The sequence below is a fragment of the Dysidea avara genome, chromosome 1, assembly GCF_963678975.1.
Source record: "Dysidea avara chromosome 1, odDysAvar1.4, whole genome shotgun sequence".
Taxonomy (NCBI): Eukaryota; Metazoa; Porifera; class Demospongiae; order Dictyoceratida; family Dysideidae; genus Dysidea; species Dysidea avara.
The window spans coordinates 55,175,852-55,198,008 of NC_089272.1; the positions used below are offsets into that span (position 1 = coordinate 55,175,852).

General features: G+C 38.4%; 1 protein-coding gene across 2 annotated transcripts in view; it reads left to right on the forward strand.

Annotated features, from left to right (window-relative positions):
* LOC136236119 (collagen alpha chain-like) overlaps positions 1-22,157 on the forward strand; it is a 61,170-nt gene that overhangs the window by 28,885 nt on the left and 10,128 nt on the right. For both annotated transcript variants that reach the window (XM_066026229.1, XM_066026221.1), the window contains exons 12-16: positions 11,292-11,593; positions 15,421-15,574; positions 16,749-16,862; positions 16,926-17,150; positions 17,230-17,349. In XM_066026229.1, coding sequence (XP_065882301.1) covers positions 11,292-11,593; positions 15,421-15,574; positions 16,749-16,862; positions 16,926-17,150; positions 17,230-17,349 — 915 coding nt within the window. The remainder of the gene's footprint in view (positions 1-11,291; positions 11,594-15,420; positions 15,575-16,748; positions 16,863-16,925; positions 17,151-17,229; positions 17,350-22,157) is intronic.

Consider the following 22,157-nt stretch of genomic DNA (forward strand, 5'->3'; position numbering starts at 1 on the left):
CATTGCAATCAATAGCCTATATCCTGTAAATTTAGGTTAACATCCCAGGCAAGCCAGAGAGCACTAACACTTTAGCTTATTGGCTAATTTGGGGAAAAAATTGGGCAAGCCCAGGGGGCATGCAAAATCTCTCAAGCAAAGGGGTTAGGGTGTCACTGTGATCCCTCAATTGATTAGCTGCATTTGAGAGATGGCTGCACCCGTCAGCATTACGGTTATTCATCAAGCAGTGTTACTGCATCCCTCAATCCTGGGATGCCAGGTTGGTAGATAAGCACAGAGGATAAGAGTTTAAAATGGGTGGGCTGGGTGGGTGGGTGGGAATCACAGGATTACTTGTTGAATACTCAAATCAAAACACTGGGTGCCAATACAGGTTGCTGAATGGCAAGTGCTACAACTTGTTGTGTGAAACCGCTATCCCATGACATGCAGAGAGGTGGTGCAATGCTTCATTAGTACATTCCAGGTAGGCCAGCTTGCACAAGTCTGCCTTATGCCCTCCCATAGTGCCTGTTCTGTAACTTAAATTTACTATGGTAAATTGGTATCTTGCACCATTAAGTTGGGTTTTCGCAAATCCGGTCACAATTATTCTAGTATATATAGACTATTGGAATTTTCTCCTGATCGTGACTACCTTAGTTGAAATTTTGGCAAGTATATTCATCATAGATCTGCCACAAATGCCCGTAGTAAAAAAAATTTAAATAGCAAGCAGATATTGTTGTAGCTACACACGCTATAAAAGTAAGGAAACAAGCTCAAAAATGTTAAGCTGAAATGAGAATGATCCACGCAACAAAAAGTTAGGAAACAAGTCCAACAAGTTTAGATGGATACTTGCTAAAATGAGACACATTTTATTGCCTACTTTTGGCTAACATCTTAAAATGGGACTATATATAGGTATATCAAATTAGCCAAAAGTAGGCATCAAAATGTGTCTCATTTTAGCAAGTAGCCATGTAATCTTGTTTCCTTACTTTTTTGTTGTGTGGATCATTCTTCAGCTGTAACATTTTTTTAGCTTTCTTCCTTGCATTTTATAACATTATAACTCTATCAATCTCTACTTCCTTTTAAATTTATTTTTAATAGTAAGTTTGCTCACTTTTTATGCCAATTTGCTAGCTAAATTGCACGATGCCTTTGTCTTTGAATAGTTCAACTCGCTTTGATGTCCTTTTCATAATTTACTTTTGATCATGCAGAACTGTCTGCATGATTCTTCTCCTGGTTCTTCATGTAACTTTCCCGGTTCCGTGCTGCATTGTCAGTATGACTCTTTTCCAGGTCCTTCATGTAACTTTCCTGGCTCCATCAGCTATGTTCTACCCATTACACGATAATACAAATGAAGAACAGTAGGAGAAGTTCCTCTGCAATTACTACGGAAAATACAGGTGATAAGGTCAGTTACTGTTAATTTTATGTTTCAGTTCCCCTACCCACATTGCTATATCTCACCACCTAAATTTGGTCATAAATGAGTTTACTTATATAGCTAGGCATAGAAGGAAGGATAGGTGGGATGAAGACTAATTCTGATGTCTGGAGAAGGAACTTTAATTAATAACCCTTTCACTTCTCAGTAAGTTTGGAAAATGATTTTAAAAGCAAAATACTCTAATAGAGCATTCAGCTAAAGCAATCACGTACATGTAAGTGTATATTCACTGTAATGAATAATGAGCTGCCTTCCTGTATTGGTTAGACTAACTTTCTGATAAGTAGCCTCTGCTAGATTCACATCATCCTTGTACAGTATATCTCAGGTAAAAAAAACTCCTGCAGTCTTTATCGCCTCTAAATTGATTCCCTTGTACAAGTGCGCTAGTGTGCATACCATTGGTATTGTAGATGTACCCCAGTAGATTGTAGCAAAGCCATACTGTTTATAATTGGTGAGGATATTGTGTCTGCTGCTGGGCTTCTGCAGACATGTGCTGGCCATGCTGCTGGTTCTGAGGCAGCTGTTCATGCCATGAAGATAATGATTGTGCAATGAAGCTGCTCTCCTTGTTGATGCTTCAAACACTTTTAACTGTGCAAATCACCAAGCTGGATGTCGCAATAATTATCATAGAGCTTTTTGTCCATCTTTTTCTACCATCCTGTACAGTACTTACATGGCGTGCCTGTTCATCTGTTTGTTGCGAGTGAAGGGGAAATTCCTTCAACTGAAGGTGCAACCCAGGGTGATCCCTAACAATGGCAATATATGTTTTACCTGTAGGCATCTCCACACAATGGTGCCTGATGTCCCTGAGGTTTAGTTTACAGACAGTGCAACTGCTATTGGATCACTTCCAAAACTGTTGTCATGATGGCAGCATCTTTCTTCAGTTGGGCCAGATTATGGTTATGTTACAAATGTACTAAGACAGTCTTAATCGTGAAGCCAGAACATCTATCTACAGCACAGGACATCTTAGCTGATTCCAACAAACAGATCACTGTGGTGCAGCTCTGGAGACAAGAGAGCTTGCTGAAGTGTACGTGGCTGTAAAGGTAGTACGTATCTTGGACTACTGAGGTTTCTGCCTTGGCAAGGGTTGCTAGTAATCGGCCACATGCTGCATATTGCACTTTTACTCATGGAATGATTGGGAGCTGGGTTTACCTGTGGAGAAGTATCCCTAAAACTGGTTATCTTTTTCAACCATTGGGGGATGTGAACAGGCTACAGCTTCTTCCTAAGAGCTGTTGACTTGAATAGTAAACCTGGGGCCTCTTTTCAGCTTTTTACTTTACTATTACAGGATTAGGGTTTCCATCTTAACAAGCAAGAGTTTTGGGATGCGCTCCACTTGCGCTACAGATGTACTTTGCTAAGTACTCCTAGTCACTGTGTGTGTGACACAACTTTCACTACTGATCATGCAATAGTATGTCGACTTGCTGGTTTGACTTTTGTTTAAACCAGGCGCGCACCCACAACTGGCCAAAGGCCGGCTGTGGGTGCGTGCCTGGCTTACTGAAATTGTTTTCGTAAAGGTGTGTGTATGTACCTATGTACCTATCTCTGTTTGTCCATATGAACCCATGTGAGCACAATCATCAAATAATGGTAAAAGCAGCTTTTACGCGAGAAGCAAAAGCAAAATGAAACCTGTATTAAACTTCTTTTTGAGCATCCATATCCCACAATCAAATCTAATATCTATAATTTGAGTCACAACTGGCATCAATGAAATATATATAGACTGCTACTTAAGGTAAACAACTACTTACATCGACAACGTATTTAATTTCTTTATGGCTGGCTGCACTTGGAGACAGAAACTTTCGTGACCTGGCAAGTGTATCTCATGATATCTTCATTTGAATAATTAGAATAATTATGGTTACAAAAGAAATGGCAATTTTTAGACCGATAAATATGAGCTCCATACCAGACATAGCTGATAATCCTAACCAGCCAAAGAGTATTTCTTTCCCCAAGAGAAGCTATGGCACGACTGCTGTAACCAACAGAGCATTCCTGCCAAAGTGGTTTGATAAATGGAGATGGCCGCTTCACTATGATAGATCTGGTGACAAAGTGTTCTGTTTTCTTTGTGTTACTGCACTGAAACTGGGAAGATAAAGCCATCGACGAAGCGTTTGTAATGCGAGGGTACTGCTACTGGAAGGATGCATGCATCTGGTGAGAAAGGTGGGTTTACTACTATATCGGTCCACAAAATAGCAGTTGAGGAGATAGAAATACTTCCCAAAATGACCCGTGATATTGGTGAACTTTATTCAAGCAGTCATGCTAAAGACAAACTTCAGGATCGTTCTCATGTATTGAAGGTTGCTATTCCAGAAAGTTCAATTTTTATCAAGACAGAGTATATTTCCCTGCGTGGAGATAGAAATGATCAGGTAATTTTATATAACTCATGAAGCTCAGTGGAATAGACGATCCCAACGTAATGAGCATTTGGAGCAGTGCACAGATAAGTATATATATATATATATGTACCACTTTCACACCTCAGATCAAAGGCTCAGACTGTTGTATATAAATGATATACCACAGCAAACTGTGGTATATAACTGATATACCACACTCTGTGGTGTCCCACAGCATTCCATGTGCAGGTCTCAACAGTCAACAAACTCTCAACATTTACATTCCATAAAGTCCAGTAAACAACATTATGCAACTTGTTCAACCCAGGAGGTGATACTTATAAGAGGCCTGTTTCTATGGCAATTATAGTTGTATTAGACTTTGAAATATTTTGATTGATTATTAAGCAATAATTGTACATTTAAACTTTGTATATAATCACATAGATATAATCATATAGAGAGTCTCTCACTGTCTCTATAATGTCCTTTATGGGTCAAACAGCTGATCAACTGATATGTCTTTTAAAAGCTCATCAATGTCATCTGTATTGTCTTGATATGAACCAGAAAAAGATATTGGACAGCTTGAAAAGTTGCAACTGTTAAAGATAAATGTTGGAGCAGGGGGTGGCAAGTGTTGCTTTGTAACAAACTGATCTTGGCTAATCAATGAACTTCTATGACTTACAGCTGTGGTAGAAGAACCATATGCCACCAATTCTGTGCCACTACCATTTTCACTAAATTACTGGTCATCTGTAAATCATCGCTGTGGCAGTCAAATTGAAACCTCTTGCCTGGTTGATCCTTGGGGTGATCCAAGGCAGCGCCGGAGTGCGTATCGGGGTGTATCACGCGCTTGGACTTCCTGGGCTTGCTGCTTAGCAGCCTTTGTACATTCTCCAACAGTGTTCACAGCACTAGTTGTAGCACTTGCCTTTCGCTTCAACATCAGGCGGTATGACTCATGATTCATGTCGCACAAATCGTCTTTAGCCAGCAGAGAACGCTTGGTGGTGAAACGTCGCGGCAGTTAACACAGGGACACCAGCCAGGCACTTGTAAACAATAATGGCTTGCTAGTTCATCTTCAGGTAACAATCCAACGTTGTCTTTAACAATCAATGTTTTACTTACGACTGTATTACTACCGGGAGCAGTAGACATGACAATGAAAGTAGTACATAACAGTTATAACCCGGATACTCGGGATATGACAAAAATATATGCACTCGCGCCCTGCGGGCGCTCGTGCATATATTTTTGTCATATCCCTCGTAACCGTGTTATAACTATAATATATATATATATATATATATATATATCTAAACCAAAACAGCCAAGCTGTAAAAAAAGAGTGCGGCCCCCAAAAAGGCCAGGATAAAAAAAGATGTGAAATCCAAGGTGGTGGCCAAGAAATGGCTGTGATGGTAGGTTAATGGCAAAAATTTTAATTACGACAATTCAGATGAATTTGCGTTGCCTCCTCCAATAGGATTCGGCACCAAATTCACCTGAATCGTCGTAATTAAAATTTTTGCCATTAACCTACTATCACAGCCATTTCTTGGCCGCCACCTTGGATTTCACATCTTTTTTCATCCTGGCCTTTTTGGGGGCCGCACTCTTTTTTTACAGCTTGGCTGTTTTGGTTTAGATATCACTTCTTTTTGTATTGCAAGCCACAAAGCCAGCCATTAACTGGCTTTGGTACTTCCTTCTAACTTGTTTTTTTTCTTTTCTGCAGGAATATTGGAACAAAGGAAGAAATGTTGTGTACAGTTTTTTGTATATTTAAAAATATTTGTATATTTACAATGAAAGATGATTTTGTTTCCAACACATATTTCTATAGGGTGATTTGTTTGTAGCTGATTTCTATAAGGTAACTTGTATCCAGCTGATAACTCTACAGGGTGACTTGTTTGTAGCTGATTTCTCTACAGGGTAATTTGTTTGTAGCTGAATTCTCTACATGATGCTTTCTTTGTAGCTGACCTCTCTACAAGGTAACTTTTTCTAGCTGATCTCTCTACAGGGTGACTTGTTTGTAGCTAAACTTTCAACTTGATGGTTTCTCTGTAGTTGAATTCTCTACAAGGTAACTTCTTCTAGCTGATCTTTCTACAGGGTGACTTGTTCGAAGCTGAACTCTCTACATGATGGTTTCTTTGTAGCTGAATTCTCTACAAGGTAACTTCTTCTAGCTGATCTTTCTACTGGGCAATTTACTTGTAGCTGAATTCTCTACAGGGTGGTTTGTTTGCAGCTGAACTCTCTACATGGTGGTTCTTTGTAGCTGACCTCTCTGCAAGGTGACTTCTTATAGCTGAACTATCTACACAGTGATCTTTTCATAGCTGAACTCTCTACAGGGTGATTTGTTTGTAGCTGAACTCTCTACAAGATGATTTGTTTCTAGCTGATCTCTCTATAGGGTAACTTGTTAGTAGCTGAACTCTCTACAAGGTGACTTGTTTCTAGCTGATCTCTCTACAGGGTGACTTGTTTCTAGCTGACCTCTGGATGATTTGTTTCTAGCTGATCCCTCTACACAGTGACTTGTTTCTAGCTGAACTCTCTATAAGTTATCTGTTTGTAATTGATCTCTCCACAGGATGGTTTCTTTGTAGCTGATCTCTCTACAGGGTGACTTGTTTCTAGCTGATCTCTCTACAGGGTGAACTTGTTTCTGGCTGAACTTTCTACAGATGATTTGTTTGCAGCTGAACTCTCTACATGGTGGTTTCTTTGTAGCTGAATTCTCTACAAGGTGCCTTCTTTTAGCTGATCTCTCTACATGGTGATCTGTTTGTAGTTGAACTCTCTACTGGGTACTGATTTGTTTGCAGCTGAACTCTTTATTTGATGGTTTCTTTGTAGCTGAACTCCCTACAAGGTAATTTCTTCTAGCTGATCTCTCTACAGGGTGATGTGTTTGTAGCTGAACTATCCACGGGGTGATTTGTTTGTAGCTGAACTCTCTATAAGGTGATCCTTCTAGCTGATCTCTCTACAGGATGACTTTTCTAGCTGATCTCTCTATAAGGTGAATTGCTTGCAGCTGAACTATCTGCAAGGTGATTTGTTTGTAGCTGAACTCTCTACAAGGTGATCCTTCTAGCTGATCTCTCTACAAAATGACTTGTTTCTAGCTGATCTCTCTATAGAGTTATAACATGTTTGTATAGCTGAACTCTTTACAGGGTGGCTTTTTTTTGATTTGTTGCTGAACTCTCCAGCTACACGGTGGCTTGTTTGTACTACAGAGTGACTTTTTTGTAGCTGAACTCTCTACAGAGTGACTTACTTGTAGCTGAACATTGTATAAAGTAACTTGTTTGTAGCTGATCTAGATGAACTCTCTACCGGGTAGCTTTTTTGTAGCTGAACTCTCTACACAGTTACTTGTTTGTAGCTAAATTCTCTACAGAGTGACTTGTTGTAGCTGAACTCTCTACAGGGTGACTTGTTTATAGCTGAACTCTCTTCAGTGTGACTTATAATGTTCTGAATCTCTACAACGACATATTTGTAGCTGAACTCTCTGCACGGTAACTTGCTTGTAGCTGAATTGTCTATAGATTAACTGTTTGCAGCTGAACTCCCTACAGAATAACTTGCAATGTAATATAATTCTATAATGGACTAAGTTATAAACATAGCTGAATGCTCTATTACGATGACTGTTCTATTAGAGTATCTCGATCTCGCATTTGCTACACGTAGTTGGCTTTGGAATCATAACTCAGTGGTTTGTAATTCGATTCTTCTGTACTACCGTAAGGACTTTCTATAATAATTATTCCAGTTATACACCGATTTTCAGCTCATTGCTCTAAGCGGTTTGCCTGGTAGCTAGGCGTGAAAACTTATAATGTTTTATTCATAAAAATCGATCGCGTAATTGTGACACAGGTTGGGTTTTGTGTCATATCTCGATGGCCTTTAACTGGATTCCTTTCAAACCACAAAAAGGCACTCCTACAATAGTTACTCCATCTACATAGCAGTTTTCAGCTCATTCCTTCAAGGGGTTTACCCTGTGGGTGTGACAGACCTTCGACCTCATTTTACGCACATAATCGGTCATATAAACTCTGTGAATGTTCATCGGATTCCTACCAAACTTGGTACTGAGATTCGCCTGAGCCCTTTACGTGTGCCACATTTCAGCCTGATTGGAGCACGTATTCATGTTTTATGGCGGATTATTTTGCGAAGTGTGCGAAAAGAAGTAGAAAAAAAAGAAAAAAACCAAGAAAAAAAACCCAAACTTTGGTCGCTCATATCTCGGAAATGGCTAGAGCAATTTTCTTTAAATTTGAAATGTGAACTCCCCTACCACGCCGACACTTCTGTAGCAAATTTGGTTTCAAACGGATAAGGGATCACGGAGCTACAAAGGTGTGAAAATCGCATTTACTTTCTTCCTGTTAATGTACCATGGTGTGGCGCGCCAGCTTCTTGGGCCGCATGACACACTACCGTGTGTCTTGATATATACCTGTCATCAAGTACAGGATGAAATGATTCGTATTAGCTATGGCACTTCATATCTTGAGGAAAATATCAGCTAATGTTAGTGTAGGAATGCACATGTATGTTATTTTGCAAGCGTTTGATGGTTTACTATTATAGTAAAATTGCAGTGTAAAATGAAGTGAATTGCATATTAGAGCATCTAATTTTCAAAAATATCCTTAGGGGGGCATACCCCCAGACCCCCCTAGATGGAAAAATGCGAAGTAATTTGCACAGTATGCTTTGCATACTACACGTGCACTCCTTAACAATACTACCCTTTCAAAAATGCCTGACCACTTTGAATTTCACTGCTCCAGCCCTGCTTCTGTGCTTAACAAGTGCTTTCTTAGCAGTGCATAGCAATGTAATTGAATGAATTATGGAAATTTCATGAATTATGAAACATGATAATTAACTAATAATATTATTGCACAACCTAAAACTACCCTATTGTAAAATGGTAATACATAGTTGGTTAATTCATACTATCTATGGTTAATTCCAGATGATTTAGCTAGCTGCATGGCGTCTGGTTTTTAGAAGTAGCACAACATCAACTTGTTCATCATAATTGTCGCAAACAGCGAGAGTTATGAGACATGATGACGTCACTGATGACATAAGCTAACAGAACACATGATAAAAAACGAGTTAGACAAGTTTTGTTGAGGTTCTAATTAATGTTACATGAGAGTGTGCGTGGCCTTTTATTGTTGTATTAAAATAAGAAATTGGTGAATCGGTTCGAGTCTATCGATTGTTCGATATAATAATGACCTGTGTGACATTACAGTTGAGTTGCTTTCAACTGTTTGTAATGATTTTGCTATCAAGCCACCTCTTCAACCTCTCAGTAGAAAAGTACTTTCTCCTGATCAGCTAACTGACAAGATGATGTCAAAGCTGACATCCATGCCAGGGGTGTAGCTAGCCAGACGGTGGTGGGGGGGCAGGCACCCCCCACAAAACACTCGACATTGTTCATAATTGCACAAAAGGCTAATGACCCAATGATGAGTTAGCCAACGTACGGTGTTGTATTATTACAGCTTATGTAACTAGCTACATATAACTACTTCATTACTGATTGCTACCAGTTATCACTTATCAATGGAAATATTTTCGTCGAGCATCATCAGACGTGCCACAACTGTACTCCAACAAATTCGTCCACAATCCAGTAGAACTGTATTGTGAATATTTTAGTACAAATACAATGTGTATACTTACGTCAGCCACAGTCTATGCTGCAGCCCTAGCACACTGGCACAGTATGACGAGCTCACTGACTTCAGCCGGCGAAATTCAAACGCCATGTATTGGTACGAAATCCCAACTCTATACCTTTCCTGTTAGTAGAATTTGTAAGCTTGTGACGGATCATCTGACTGACTCACAAAGTGAAAAAAAATTAAACTGGCATGCCACTACACTGTACGAAGATCCAGTGTGATTAACTCGGCTCGGGAAAATAAAGTTGGTCCATTTAACACTTTATCATCATTGCATATCACTTGTCACTTCTAAGTTGCGACTCTTGCGAAGTCACTTTGAGTGGGTCATCTGTCTAGATTCAAAAAATGCACCATCACGTGAGTACTGTAGGCTAAATATAGAATTGTGTCTAATGTTTGGTGAAGGCATAGTGTCTACACGGGGGAACCCCTGGAGATTTGAGCATACCTTATTGTTAGCACATCGTTTTATTAATTGCTTGTAACGTGCAAGAAATCATCGTATTACTATCACCATTCACAAACGAGTTGAATGTTGTGTGCACTCGTGTAGTAGCACACAAACAGTAATTTAGGATGCGTGTCAGTTATGCACTTGTCAATTTCATGCCCCACCCCCGGGCGTCCCCACACCCCAGGTAGGGATTTGACATTGCTTCTTGTCCCCACCCCTAGGGCAATTGACAGTTGTCCAATTCACTGACCGATTTTCGGTAGTTGCATTTCTAAACAATAAAGTTGCACTTGCTATAATTTTACTAGCTACAGGGTAGGTTTATTACTAGTCGCATGCATGAAATATTCGCTTAGTCATCCTTGAGGTGTTGTCAAATCCCCTACTATGGGGGTGGGGACATAGTGGGGATTTGACAGCCGATTTTGCCCCAGTAGTGGGGAATTTGACACCACGATTTGTCAAATCCCCTGTATTGGGGGTGGGGCATGAAATTGACATGTGCATTACTGGAAAGCTTGTGACAGAAGTTTTAAAAGCATCACTTAGTGACGGGGGGAAAATGCCTCCCCTTGCCCCCCCTTGGCTACACCACTGATCCATGGTTTTGGTTTTGGTCCAGTCACCATGGACAATTCACTGGGAAGCCATGCGCATACTACCACAAATCAATACTAGGACACAAAGGAGGACAGAGTTAGTCCATAATTTGTGTATTGTGTGTACTGTGGTATGCCTAAAAGCACCAGTCCGGCTGAAGCGATATCTATCAATTTAAACACTAAGCTTGTAGCCTAGCCATTATTGAGTGTCATTTATCTGAAGGCAATAGTTTGTCAGCAGAAAATTCCACTGAACATTTTTTAAATTCCGTAGCAACCTGTCAGAACCATTTAGGAGATGCTTTTGGACTTGACTCTACCTAGCCAATACTGCCAAGGCACCATGAAGGTATTGTGAGGCTGTTCTCCGGTCAATATTGTTTTTGTGAAATGGTTCATGATATCACTAATATACAGTACTATTGTACTGTATGATAATTATAGGGAATACGTATGTTATATACATGTATCAAGTCTTAATTAAGAATCAAATCCATTAAGCTTATACACCATAATAATTATTATTATGCTGCTCATGGAGAGATTGGAATATCTTTGTTGTGTTGGTGCTAATGTGAATGTTAATTGACCACAAGCTCACTTTATTATGTTAATTTTATACTATAGCTGTGCGATGTCCACCAGGATGTCCTAATGGTGAAAAGGGTTCTAGAGGTGACAGAGGTGGTCCTGGATTAGTAGGGCTTTCTGGTCCAGTGGGACCTAAAGGAAACAAGGGTCTTCCTGGTCCTCGAGGATTTGCTGGCATGCCAGGTTCACCAGGAGATGATGGAATAAATGGTAGAGAAGGAAAAAGAGGTAGTCAAGGAGATAGAGGGTTACCGGGATCGGCAGGCATTCCTGGATCACCAGGATCACCTGGTTCTAGTGTTGGTTGTTCCGAATATGATGGAGTAGACTTCCAACTTGTAAGCAAAACATAGCTGGGGCAGTAACCTATTATGTTACTAGTTGTATGCCACAGTATGTCAGACTATTATGCTTGACATTAAAACACATCAATTTTTATGTTTTGTGAATAAGTATGTGCTTTTCATATTAAACAATTACGCTGCAGTAGAAATATTGTTGCTAACTAAATTTTTGTTAACTTTTGTTGTAGCATATAGGTATACATGTGTTACTGTGACTGCTGTTTTGATCTCTCTATTGAGCTATGGGAGGGTTTGAATCCCACCAGTGACAAAACTTTTTTTTGTTTTCCATATACAGTTTCTGTGCATATACTTTTTCTAACTCTTTTCTCATAATAATTTCATAGCATCCTGGTATTGCTTCACAGCATACAAACTGTTGGAAAAGTATACAGTAGTACATTTGATAGGTATAGGGCAGGCATGAGCAAGCCTACTGGGTGCATGTTTGTTTATCTGAGTGTTTGTCCCGTGTGTTCTATTAGAGTAAGTGCCTTCTCTTTGTACCTCCAATTCTTCGTGATGTTATAACTACTTGCCTAAACAATTAGTTAGGAAGTGTGTACCTGTGTGTTAACTTATTTTGCTCAAACCTTTGCTTACAATTTGCAACTGGCTATAACAAATAATATGATACTGCTTTATACACTCTTTGTTGACCACACTATTACAGTGCCTGCATGATAGGACAGCACCACATAATTTGCATATAATTATCTTGCATGCAGTTATGCTGTTTAGTTAACCAGCATGTTCACATCAGTTTAACTATTAGGCTTGCATGATAGTGGAATAAGGTTTATGCAAAATACATCACCATGCTGGCATGCTACTTTAGGACATGGCAATCATTTCAAATGCATTATTGTGGTTATTGTGGAATGTGAAATGGTCTTGCACATAGGGCAGGTACCAATGCTAGTGTATATATAATCTAATCCAAAACAGCCAAGCTGTAAAAAAGTGTGCGGCCCTCAGAAAGGCTATGGTGAAAAAAGATGTGAAATCCAAGGTGGCGGCCAAGAAATGGCTGTGATGGTAGGTTAATGGTAAAAATTTTAATAACGACAATTCAGGTGAATTTTTGTGCCGCTTCACAAAATTTACCTGAATTGTCATTATTAAAATTTTTACCATTAACCTACCATCACAGCCATTTCTTGGCCGCCACCTTGGATTTCACATCTTTTTTCACCATAGCCTTTCTGAGGGTCGCACACTTTTTTTACAGCTTGGCTGTTTTGGATTAGATTTCATTTCTTTTTGTATTTGTATACCCCAAAGCCAGCCTATGGCCAGCTTTGGGACTTTTTAACCTATGTTTTTTTCTTTACTACAGGAAGAAGAAAAGATGAAGTAGATGTACTTTAAATATTTTATCAGTAAATGTACAAATTATATATATGTGACCGGATTTGCAAAAAGGGGTCTTCCACAAACATCCAATTTACGAACTTTGGCAGTTCATAATGTCTGATAGAAAAATAGTATTGCCTTGAGATTTGGACAGTGATGAGTAACAACATAGGTTAATACATGAACAAAATTTCAGGTTAGTATCTTCTTTGAGCACAAAGGTATGGTCATTCAAGTTCATAGAATTGGATGTGTGTGGAAGACCCTTTTTCGTAAATCCGGTCACATATAATACATATGTGACCGGATTTGCGAAAAGGGGCCTTCCACACATCCAATTTGCCAACTTTGACAATTGATAACTTCAGATTGGAAAGAGCTATTGCCTTGAAATTTGGGCAGTGGTAATTTCTTTGCAGCTGAACTCTCTACATGATGGTTTCTTTGTAGCTGAACTCTCTACAAGATAATTTCTTCTAGCTGATCTCTCTACAGGGAGATTTGTTTGTAGCTGAACTATCTACAAGGTAACTTCTTCTAGCTGATCTCTCTACAGGGTGATTTGTTTGTAGCTGAATTCTGTACAGGTGATTTGTTTGCAGCTGAGCTCTTTACGGTTTCTTTGTAGCTGAACTCTCTACAAAGTAACTTCTTCTAGCTGATGTCTCTACAAAGTCTCTAGTTTGTAGCTGAGCTCTCTACATGGTGGTTTCTTTGTAACTGAACTCTCTACAAGGTGACCTCTTCTAGCTGATCTTTCTACAGGGTGATTTGTTTGAAAGCTGAACTCTCTACAAGGTAACTTCTTCTAGCTGATCTCTCTACAGGGAGATTTGTTTGTAGCTGAACTCTCTACATGATGGTTTCTTTGTAGCTGAACTCTCTGCAAGGTAACTTCTTCTATTGATCTCTCCACAGGACGATTTGTTTGTAGCTGAACTCTCTACATGGTGGTTTCTTTGTAGCTGAACTCTACAAGGTGATTTTTTCTAGCTGAACTATCCCTTTCCATAGTTACATGAACTCCCTACAAGGTAACTTTTTCTAGCTGATCTCTCTACAGGGTGACTTGTGTGTAGCTGATCTCTATGCAGGTTTCTTGTTTCTAGCTGATCTCTTGAATTCTCTTCAGGGTGACTGCTCTATTAGGATGACTGCTCTATTAGAGTATCTCGATCTCGCACTTGCTTCACCAAGTTGGATTTCGTGTTATAACTCCGTGGCTTTAAGTCTGATTCTTCTACACCATTGATGAGCCTTTCTAAGATGATTACTCCATCTGTACAACAATTTTCAAAGCATTACCCCAAGCGGTTTATCTGGTAGGCGTGGCAAGCAGTCGTTTTTTTTATTAGCTAATCTCGATTGCGTAATTGTTACACACTGTTGGTTTTTTCGTTGTATCTTCCTGTTTGTTAGCTCGATTTCTTTCAAACCACAAAAGGTTTGAGGTTCAATAGTTAACCTATTCACCCACCGATTTTCAGCTTCTTCCCATACGCGGTTTACCCTGTAGGCGTGACAACATATTGGTGTTATTTTTCGTGAATAATCGCTCATACCTCTTTGTCTGTTTATGGTATTCCAGCCAAAGTTGGTACCGAGATGCGCCTTTATATCCCCCTTCTGTGTGCCAAATTTCAAGGCAATCGGATATGGCATTCGAGTTTTATAGCAGTTTTTGTAAGTGTGCGGCAAGAAAAAGAAAAATAAGAAGAAAAAAAAAACGAAGAAACTGAGCCAATTTTTGAAGTCGCATATCTCGGGAACGCGCGAAGTGATTTCGCTCAAATTTGGAATGTGGAGTGCTGCAGTTGGAGGGCATGTCCGCAGCAAAAATCGTCTTGTTTCATCAAGGAAGCACAGAGCTACGGAGGTGCGAAAATTGCGTTTTCTTTCTTCCTGTCAATATACTCACGGGTGTTACGCGCCGGCTTCTTGGGCCGCACGACACACTACCGTGTGTCTTGATACCAGTTTTTTTCTGTTCTTATTTTGACTTTTGCACATTATGGAACTTTTGCATGTCTACAAAGAAATTTACAATGCTGTGATTGACTTGTTGGTATGGCAACTCTAAAGCATATAGCAAATGTTTTCGGGAAGCTTTTCTGTTGACAATTCAGGGATGATGGTACAGCTTTAGCTTTCAATGATTCACTAAAATTTGCATGCCTTTAAATAATGCCATTTTGATGAATTGTATTGAGGAAGGGGAAGTTTTGTTCACATTGTCAATATTAAAAAAAAAAAAAACTTTTCTCTTACCATCAGCTATTAAGTATACATATTGCATATTGTTTCAGAAGGATATGTTATACCTTACATAGTGCATGGGTTACACATATGATATACGTACATTAAATAGCACCATTCTGGTGTGAATTTCAATTAGTTGTTTCCTACTCTGTTACATGTATTCAACTGTACAATACACTATATTAATATTAATTGGTCTGATATAGTTCTTGTCTGCAACACAAGAGGATATTTCTAATATTAAAGAATTGCTGAAGAATCCTAACCAGCAGATGGCTGAAAATTTGACTAAAGCAGTGTTTCCTTTACTAAGGGAAATAGCAACTGCTGTTGTAGCTGGATACAAATACACTGAACCAGGTTTGAATCATGACAAGTGTACTGTGTCATCAAGATTGTGTCTAAAAGAGTGTAGCTATATCATTGATAGGAGCTGCTTGTTACTATACAACATTATAGCTTGAGTTTAGCTTCTCAAAGTGTATGGTAGTACTGTTTAGTACGTAGGTTCCCCACTCCCCCCTACAAAAAAAGTGATACATCTGCTTTAAAAAAAATGTGTCTACAATCCATCATAGAAATATCGTAAGTGATGAAAATTACATTATTTTATCAAATAGACCAATATAAACTACAGCCTTAAAAACAAAAAAAGAACTTACAGGCAACTGGATATAGATTTTTAAATTTTAACAAAGCACAACCCACAGGCTGGATATGGCTTTTAGTCTGGTGGTTCCTGCCCATTCACATAAAGAGGAAGAGTCTGGTTACTCTAGCATTCAAAATTTGTAGTGCGTTACTGAAAGCAGGTAACACCAATCAGATAGGGCTATGGTAATTACTAAATTTTTTGGCATTTGTTTTGGAGATGAAATAGTGTAATAAAATTATTACTTTAAAAATCAAGTAGGGTTCCAGCAATAAAAGAGATGATGGTAGCTATGAAGGAAATCCGTAGTTTTGATCTCTACTTTGAAAAGATGATGAAAACATACCAGTTTAAGGATTTACCACATTGCTATAATGCCAAGTAGGGATTTTCTCTCATACGTAGCTACCATCATCTCTTGTTTCACTACTTTTTAAAGCTAGGAATCCTTTAACAAGTAATTTTTATTACACTATATAAATATTACTGTTGTTATAATGCATACAGATTCATGCATACATGAGTATTAAAGTACATGATTAAAAATATTATATTATTCCTGAACTGTCTGGTTCAATCACCTCACCAGGTAGATAATTCATAACCTCATTGTTGTTATGGGCAAAAGGAGTTTTTGAAAGACTCGATTCTTGATTATATTATAAATGAATAAATCTATTTCTGACCACGAGTAGAGTGTGGAGCACAGCATAGAAAAGTGTGAGAGATGTCAATAATATCAAACAATTTAATACAGACAATTACAACTTAAGTGCAACTTCCACGTTCTTTTACGTTTTCTGTAATTACTGTGCTGTGAACCAGAAATGAATTATTGTGTTGTTAAGCGATCTTATCCCTTATTGTTTGTTTATTATTCAGCAACACCACCTGACTTCCGTCCAACTGCATCAGTTCACGGATCATCAATTAAAATAGGAATTTCAGTTACTGGAAACTTTGAGTGTCAACTGGATGATGGACCATTTATACCATGTGAGTTCATAAGACAGTATGTATATTATACATGTGTACTACTCTATTGTTAAACTATTGTAGGCTTTGATGGCTTTACATTTGTTTGTGTTGCACATGGTGAACACAGTGTCACTGTGAAAGGAACTGTGAATGGTGTACCAGTAACTGCTTTCCTTGGTCCAGAAAGAATTTTCATGGTTTCTGCTCGGATTAAACCTCAAAATCAGTACTTAACATTGGTATCAATTCGATCTGCTGAAAATACAACCTTTGAATGTCAGCTAGACAGCGAGCCTTTTGTGCCATGTAAGTACAACCATTTTTTGTTAGTAATTTCAATAAAACTATCCAATTTGTTTGTTATATATTTTAATTTCTTGTGTAGGTTTTGAAGGCTTCAATTACACAAATGTGTCAAATGGCCCACACATTATCACAATCCGTGCAACAAAGATCATTAATGGAGCAGTGGCATTAACCACTAACTCTATTTGTTTGCAACCAGGTAGAATTAATGACATAACATGTTCAATAAGTATCGTACATGTTAAGCCTATAGTCTGCAATTTTTACACTAGCTGGATTGTAGCAATTTAAAATGTTACTGGGGAGACTGTCATAGTTAACCACTCAGAGTTTTAAGATTATTGAAGGCCATTACTTTAAGCTTGCATTATTTTTATCCTTAAGGCCAAGTATGATTTATGAGTGGTGAGCCAGTTGGACATGGCAAATGAGTGGTGGCATACAGTATTATGTGACTGGATCTGAGAAAACCAGTCTTATTTCCCATGTCAGCTGGTTCGAGTTTTCAACAAGAACACAAAGCTACATGAACAAACTATCACATTTTACAATCAGAATCAGCTAGACTTGAGTGGTCTACTTTTACTGGCTGCTTTAGTGGCGATTCGTATGTGTGGTGTGGAGCTATTGTCAGCATGAGGATAACTGTGTGTGGCTGTACAGCTCCATGGTATTAACTAAAGACCTGTACTATGAATTTCCTTTCATTTAAGGTTACGGTATAGTCACGGGCGATCATTTAAAATTTTGAATGCCTATCGATACTTTTTGAGAAGCCCATAAAACCAGTCTAGCAGCGTGAAAAGTTTTAAATGAAGGTGAAGCTCTTCATATTGAATGTTTTTATGTAGCTACAGTGTAGTTTGAGGCAGGTGGAACATTACAATTTGTTGTAGTAACACAAGTAAGCCAGCCCGTACATCGCTCAGCTCCAACTGTCACCACCATGTTTTTCCGCCGCCAAATACAGCAAAAGCTGTAGGCTCTATTGGCTTTTCTGGGGCATAGTGATACTGTATATTAAATTTATTAGGTCCTGTGGAAGCGTTTTTGGCGTGTTTCTCCCCAGTGATTCAGATACAAGCCTTCAAAGAGCTTGTTTCACTCGAAAAAGCTACTAAAAGTTCAATAAAACGTCTATACTACCAGTAACTTAAAAAATCGCTTCCACAGGACCTAGATATTTTAATTGTTTAGCCACTTGTGTTGAAATTATAAGGATTCAGTAATCTGTTAGTCTGGTTTTTGGCGGCGCGTTTTTAGAAAACATCGCTCTATTGTAGACCACACACCCAAGGACAATCGTTGTTCTGTAGTAAAAACAAACAAGCACAATTAGTTGTATTGCTAACACAACACAGTTGTTGAAATTATTTATCCCTGCTTGGTTTAAAGCAGGTTTTGTAATTTGTTCCACCCATGCATTTTAAACTATTCCGTAACCTTAAGCCAGTTTTGAGACCTGAGTGGCCCATAACTTGGCCTAATTCATCCCTACACCTTCCTCTTTAATTTCTGAACAGCCTTTTGCCTTCCTTATGGGCCTCCACCTCCCAACCTATTAAAGCTTACCTGATACAGTCAACCTCAGTTTAAAAACTATCTAAACTGGCTGCTGGCTACTTGTACAGTGGATGCTCTGGAAGGTAAAAAATTGGTATAAAGCATGTGAAAATTTAGTACAGATAGCTTCAACCATTGGTGAGCTACAGTACCACTCAAGCCCAATATTATCTCACAAGAATGCAAGCAATTAAAAAAACTTGCAAATTAAAGGACATGGCACCTGTTTCACTCACAATATATATTCATTCAGCTTTGTTTGGGATGAATATTCGTGAGCGAAACAGGTTCCATGCTTCTTAATTAGAAAGTTTTTAAACACTTGCACTCTCACGAGATGACGCTGTGTTTGAGTGGTACCATACAACACACTAAATATTTTAAACTGACATTTCTTGATACTTTAAAATAGGCGGTAAGCTCAGTTTTCCAGACTGCTTCACAAATTTTAGTATATATGTATATATGTATTTGTAGATTTTCTTTCAGTAGTTTTACTCAAAGCGCTTGTAGCTAGTGTAAGTGCATGCCTGCCATTAAGTTACCAAGATACAATTTAGAAATGTGAAACTTGTTTTTTATAATACTGACTTGTCCGTCACACACTCATATGCTACTGAAATAGCCCACTGTTTTCTGTGAAACCTCACTTGGGGTGGTACATCTTTAATACCAAATTTGATATAAATTGTTCAGCCATTTTAAAGTTATGCACCTTCAAAGTTTGTCTTATTCACTTCATATTTTGTAACCTTTCACAACATTTATGCATCTATCAGTGTATTGTTTCACCACCCCTCTGGTAGTGGGAATTTGACAGACTCAAATGTCAAATGCCACAGAATAGGTCTAGTTTGTCAAATCCTCACCAAAATCCCCAATTGCAACAAAGGAATTGACATCAGGGGCAGATCTAGAAACTTTCAGAGGGGTTTCTGGAAACCACAGAAACCCTCTAAAACCACCCCTGGACATTGTATAGAGGAGGCTAATGAAAGCAGTTGTCAAATGCCTCATAGTGGGCAACAGTTTCATGTCATTTCCCCCTGTAAAGCTTCTGAGGGGGTTGGTTGGGTATTACATTGTTAGGTGCATTTCAATGTGCCATACCTTACACAAGCTAATTGGATTCTCTTCATGTTTGGAGGGTATAATACAGAGTGCATAATACAGAGTATTAATCTTCCAGTTTGATAACAGATTTATCAAGTTAGCTACTAGCAATTTTCAAAATATACAAGTGAGATCCTTTTGTCACATGCCTATGTACACTGTACAGGATATACCACTAATAATAGTTAAAAATCAGTCTACAGATAGGTTAACCATTGTAGTATAGACCTATTGTGATTTAAAAGACTGAGAGTATTACTTGAGGAGATATAAAGCAAAAACCAAAAATGTGAAACAAACACAATTGAGATAATTTAATAGATCAGACACTAAGAAGAAAAGACCTGCATGAATAATGTGAATAAATAATAAATAAATACTAAATAAATAAAATAATAAAAGTAGTTTAGGGCTCAAACCAGGGACTTCCACACCTAGCCATATATGCCCAAAACCTTTACCACTCAGCCACTACCGTTGGACGTTCGCCTTACTTAATTCCTCTTGCATTCTGTTTATCAGTAGCATAGATGCAATTACACCTAAGCAACACTTTACTTTTCACCTCCCAAAAACATTTGACACTAACAGAGCAGTCAAGTAAATACTCTAAGAAAGCAATCAAAGCTACAGTTTCATCATAACCTTTCCCTGCAGTTATAGTTTATCTAATCCAAAACAGCCAAGCTGTAAAAAAAAAAGTGTGGACCTCAAAAAGGCTATGGTGAAAAAAGATCGGAAATCCAAGGTGGCAGCCAAGAAATAGCTGTGATGGTAGGTTAATGGTAAAAATTTTAATAATGACAATTCAGGTGAATTTTGGTGCCACTTGGTCTTGACACAAAATTAAACTGAATTCTCGTTATTAAATATTTTACCATTAACCTACCGTCACAGCCATTTCTTGGCCTCAACCTTGGATTTCACATCTTTTTTCACCATAGCCTTTTTGAGGACTGTACTCTTTTTTTACAGCTTGGCTGTTTTGGATTAGATTTCACTTCTTTTTGTATTTGTATACCCCAAAGCCGGCCTAGCCTAGGCTGGCTTTGCGGCTTTTTTAACCTATCTTTTTTCTTTACCACAGGAAGAAGAAAAGATGAAGCAGATGTTAAATACTTTAAATATTTCAGATTTTATCAGTAAATGTACAAAATAATTATATATAAAACATATATTTATTACAGAATTCTCTACATGGTGGTTTCTTTGTAACTGAATACTCTAGCTAGCTACAAGGTGACTTCTTCTAGCTGATCTCTCTACAGGGTGATTTGATTGTAGCTGAACTATCTACAAGGTAACTTCTTCTAGCTGATCTCTCTACAGGGTGATTTTTTTGCAGCTGAGCTCTTTACAGAATGGTTTCTTTGTAGCTGAACTCTCTACAAGGTAACTTCTACAAGGTAACTTCTACAAGGTAACTTCTTCTAGCTGATATTTCTACAGGACGATTTGTTTGTAGCTGAATTTTCTACAGGGTGATTTGTTTGCAGCTGAACTCTCTACAGGTGATTTGTTTGCAGCTGAACTCTCTACATGATGGTTTCTTTGTAGCTGAACTCTCTACAAGGTAACTTCTTCCAGCTGATCCTTCTACAGAGCGATTTGTTTGCAGCTATACTCTGTACATGGTGGTTTCTTTGTAGCTGAACTCTCTACAAGGTAACTTCTTCTAGTTGAACTACATATTGTTGAACTCCCTACAAGGTAAATTCTTCTAGCTGATCTCTCTACAGGGTGGTCCGTTTGTAGCTGAACTCTCTACTTGGCGATTTGTTTGTAGCTGATCTCTATACAGGTTGCTGGTTTCTAGCTGATCTTTTTGAATTCTTTTCAGGGTAACTGCTCTATTAGAGTCGCACTTGCTACACCAAGTTGGATTTTGTGTTATAACTCTGGCTTTAAGTCAGATTCTTCTACACCACTGAAGAACCTTTCCCTTTCTAAGATGATTACTCCATCCGTACAGCAACTTTCAAAGCATTACCACAAGTGGTTTTTCTGGTAGGAGTGGAAAGCAGTCGTTTTTATTAGCTAATCTCGATTGCATAATTGTTACACACTGTTGGTTTTTCGTTGTATCTTCCTGGTTTTTGTCTTGGTTTCTTTCAAACCACAGTAGATTTGAGGTTCAGTAGTTAACCTATTCACCCACCGATTTTCAGCTTCTCCTCATAAGTGGTTTACCCTGTAGGCATGACAACATATTAGTGTTATTTTTCGTGAATAATCAATAATAACTCTTTATCTGTTTATCATATTCCAGCCAAAGTTGGTACAGAGATGCGCCTTTATACCCTCCTTCTATGTGCCAAATTTCAAGGCAAT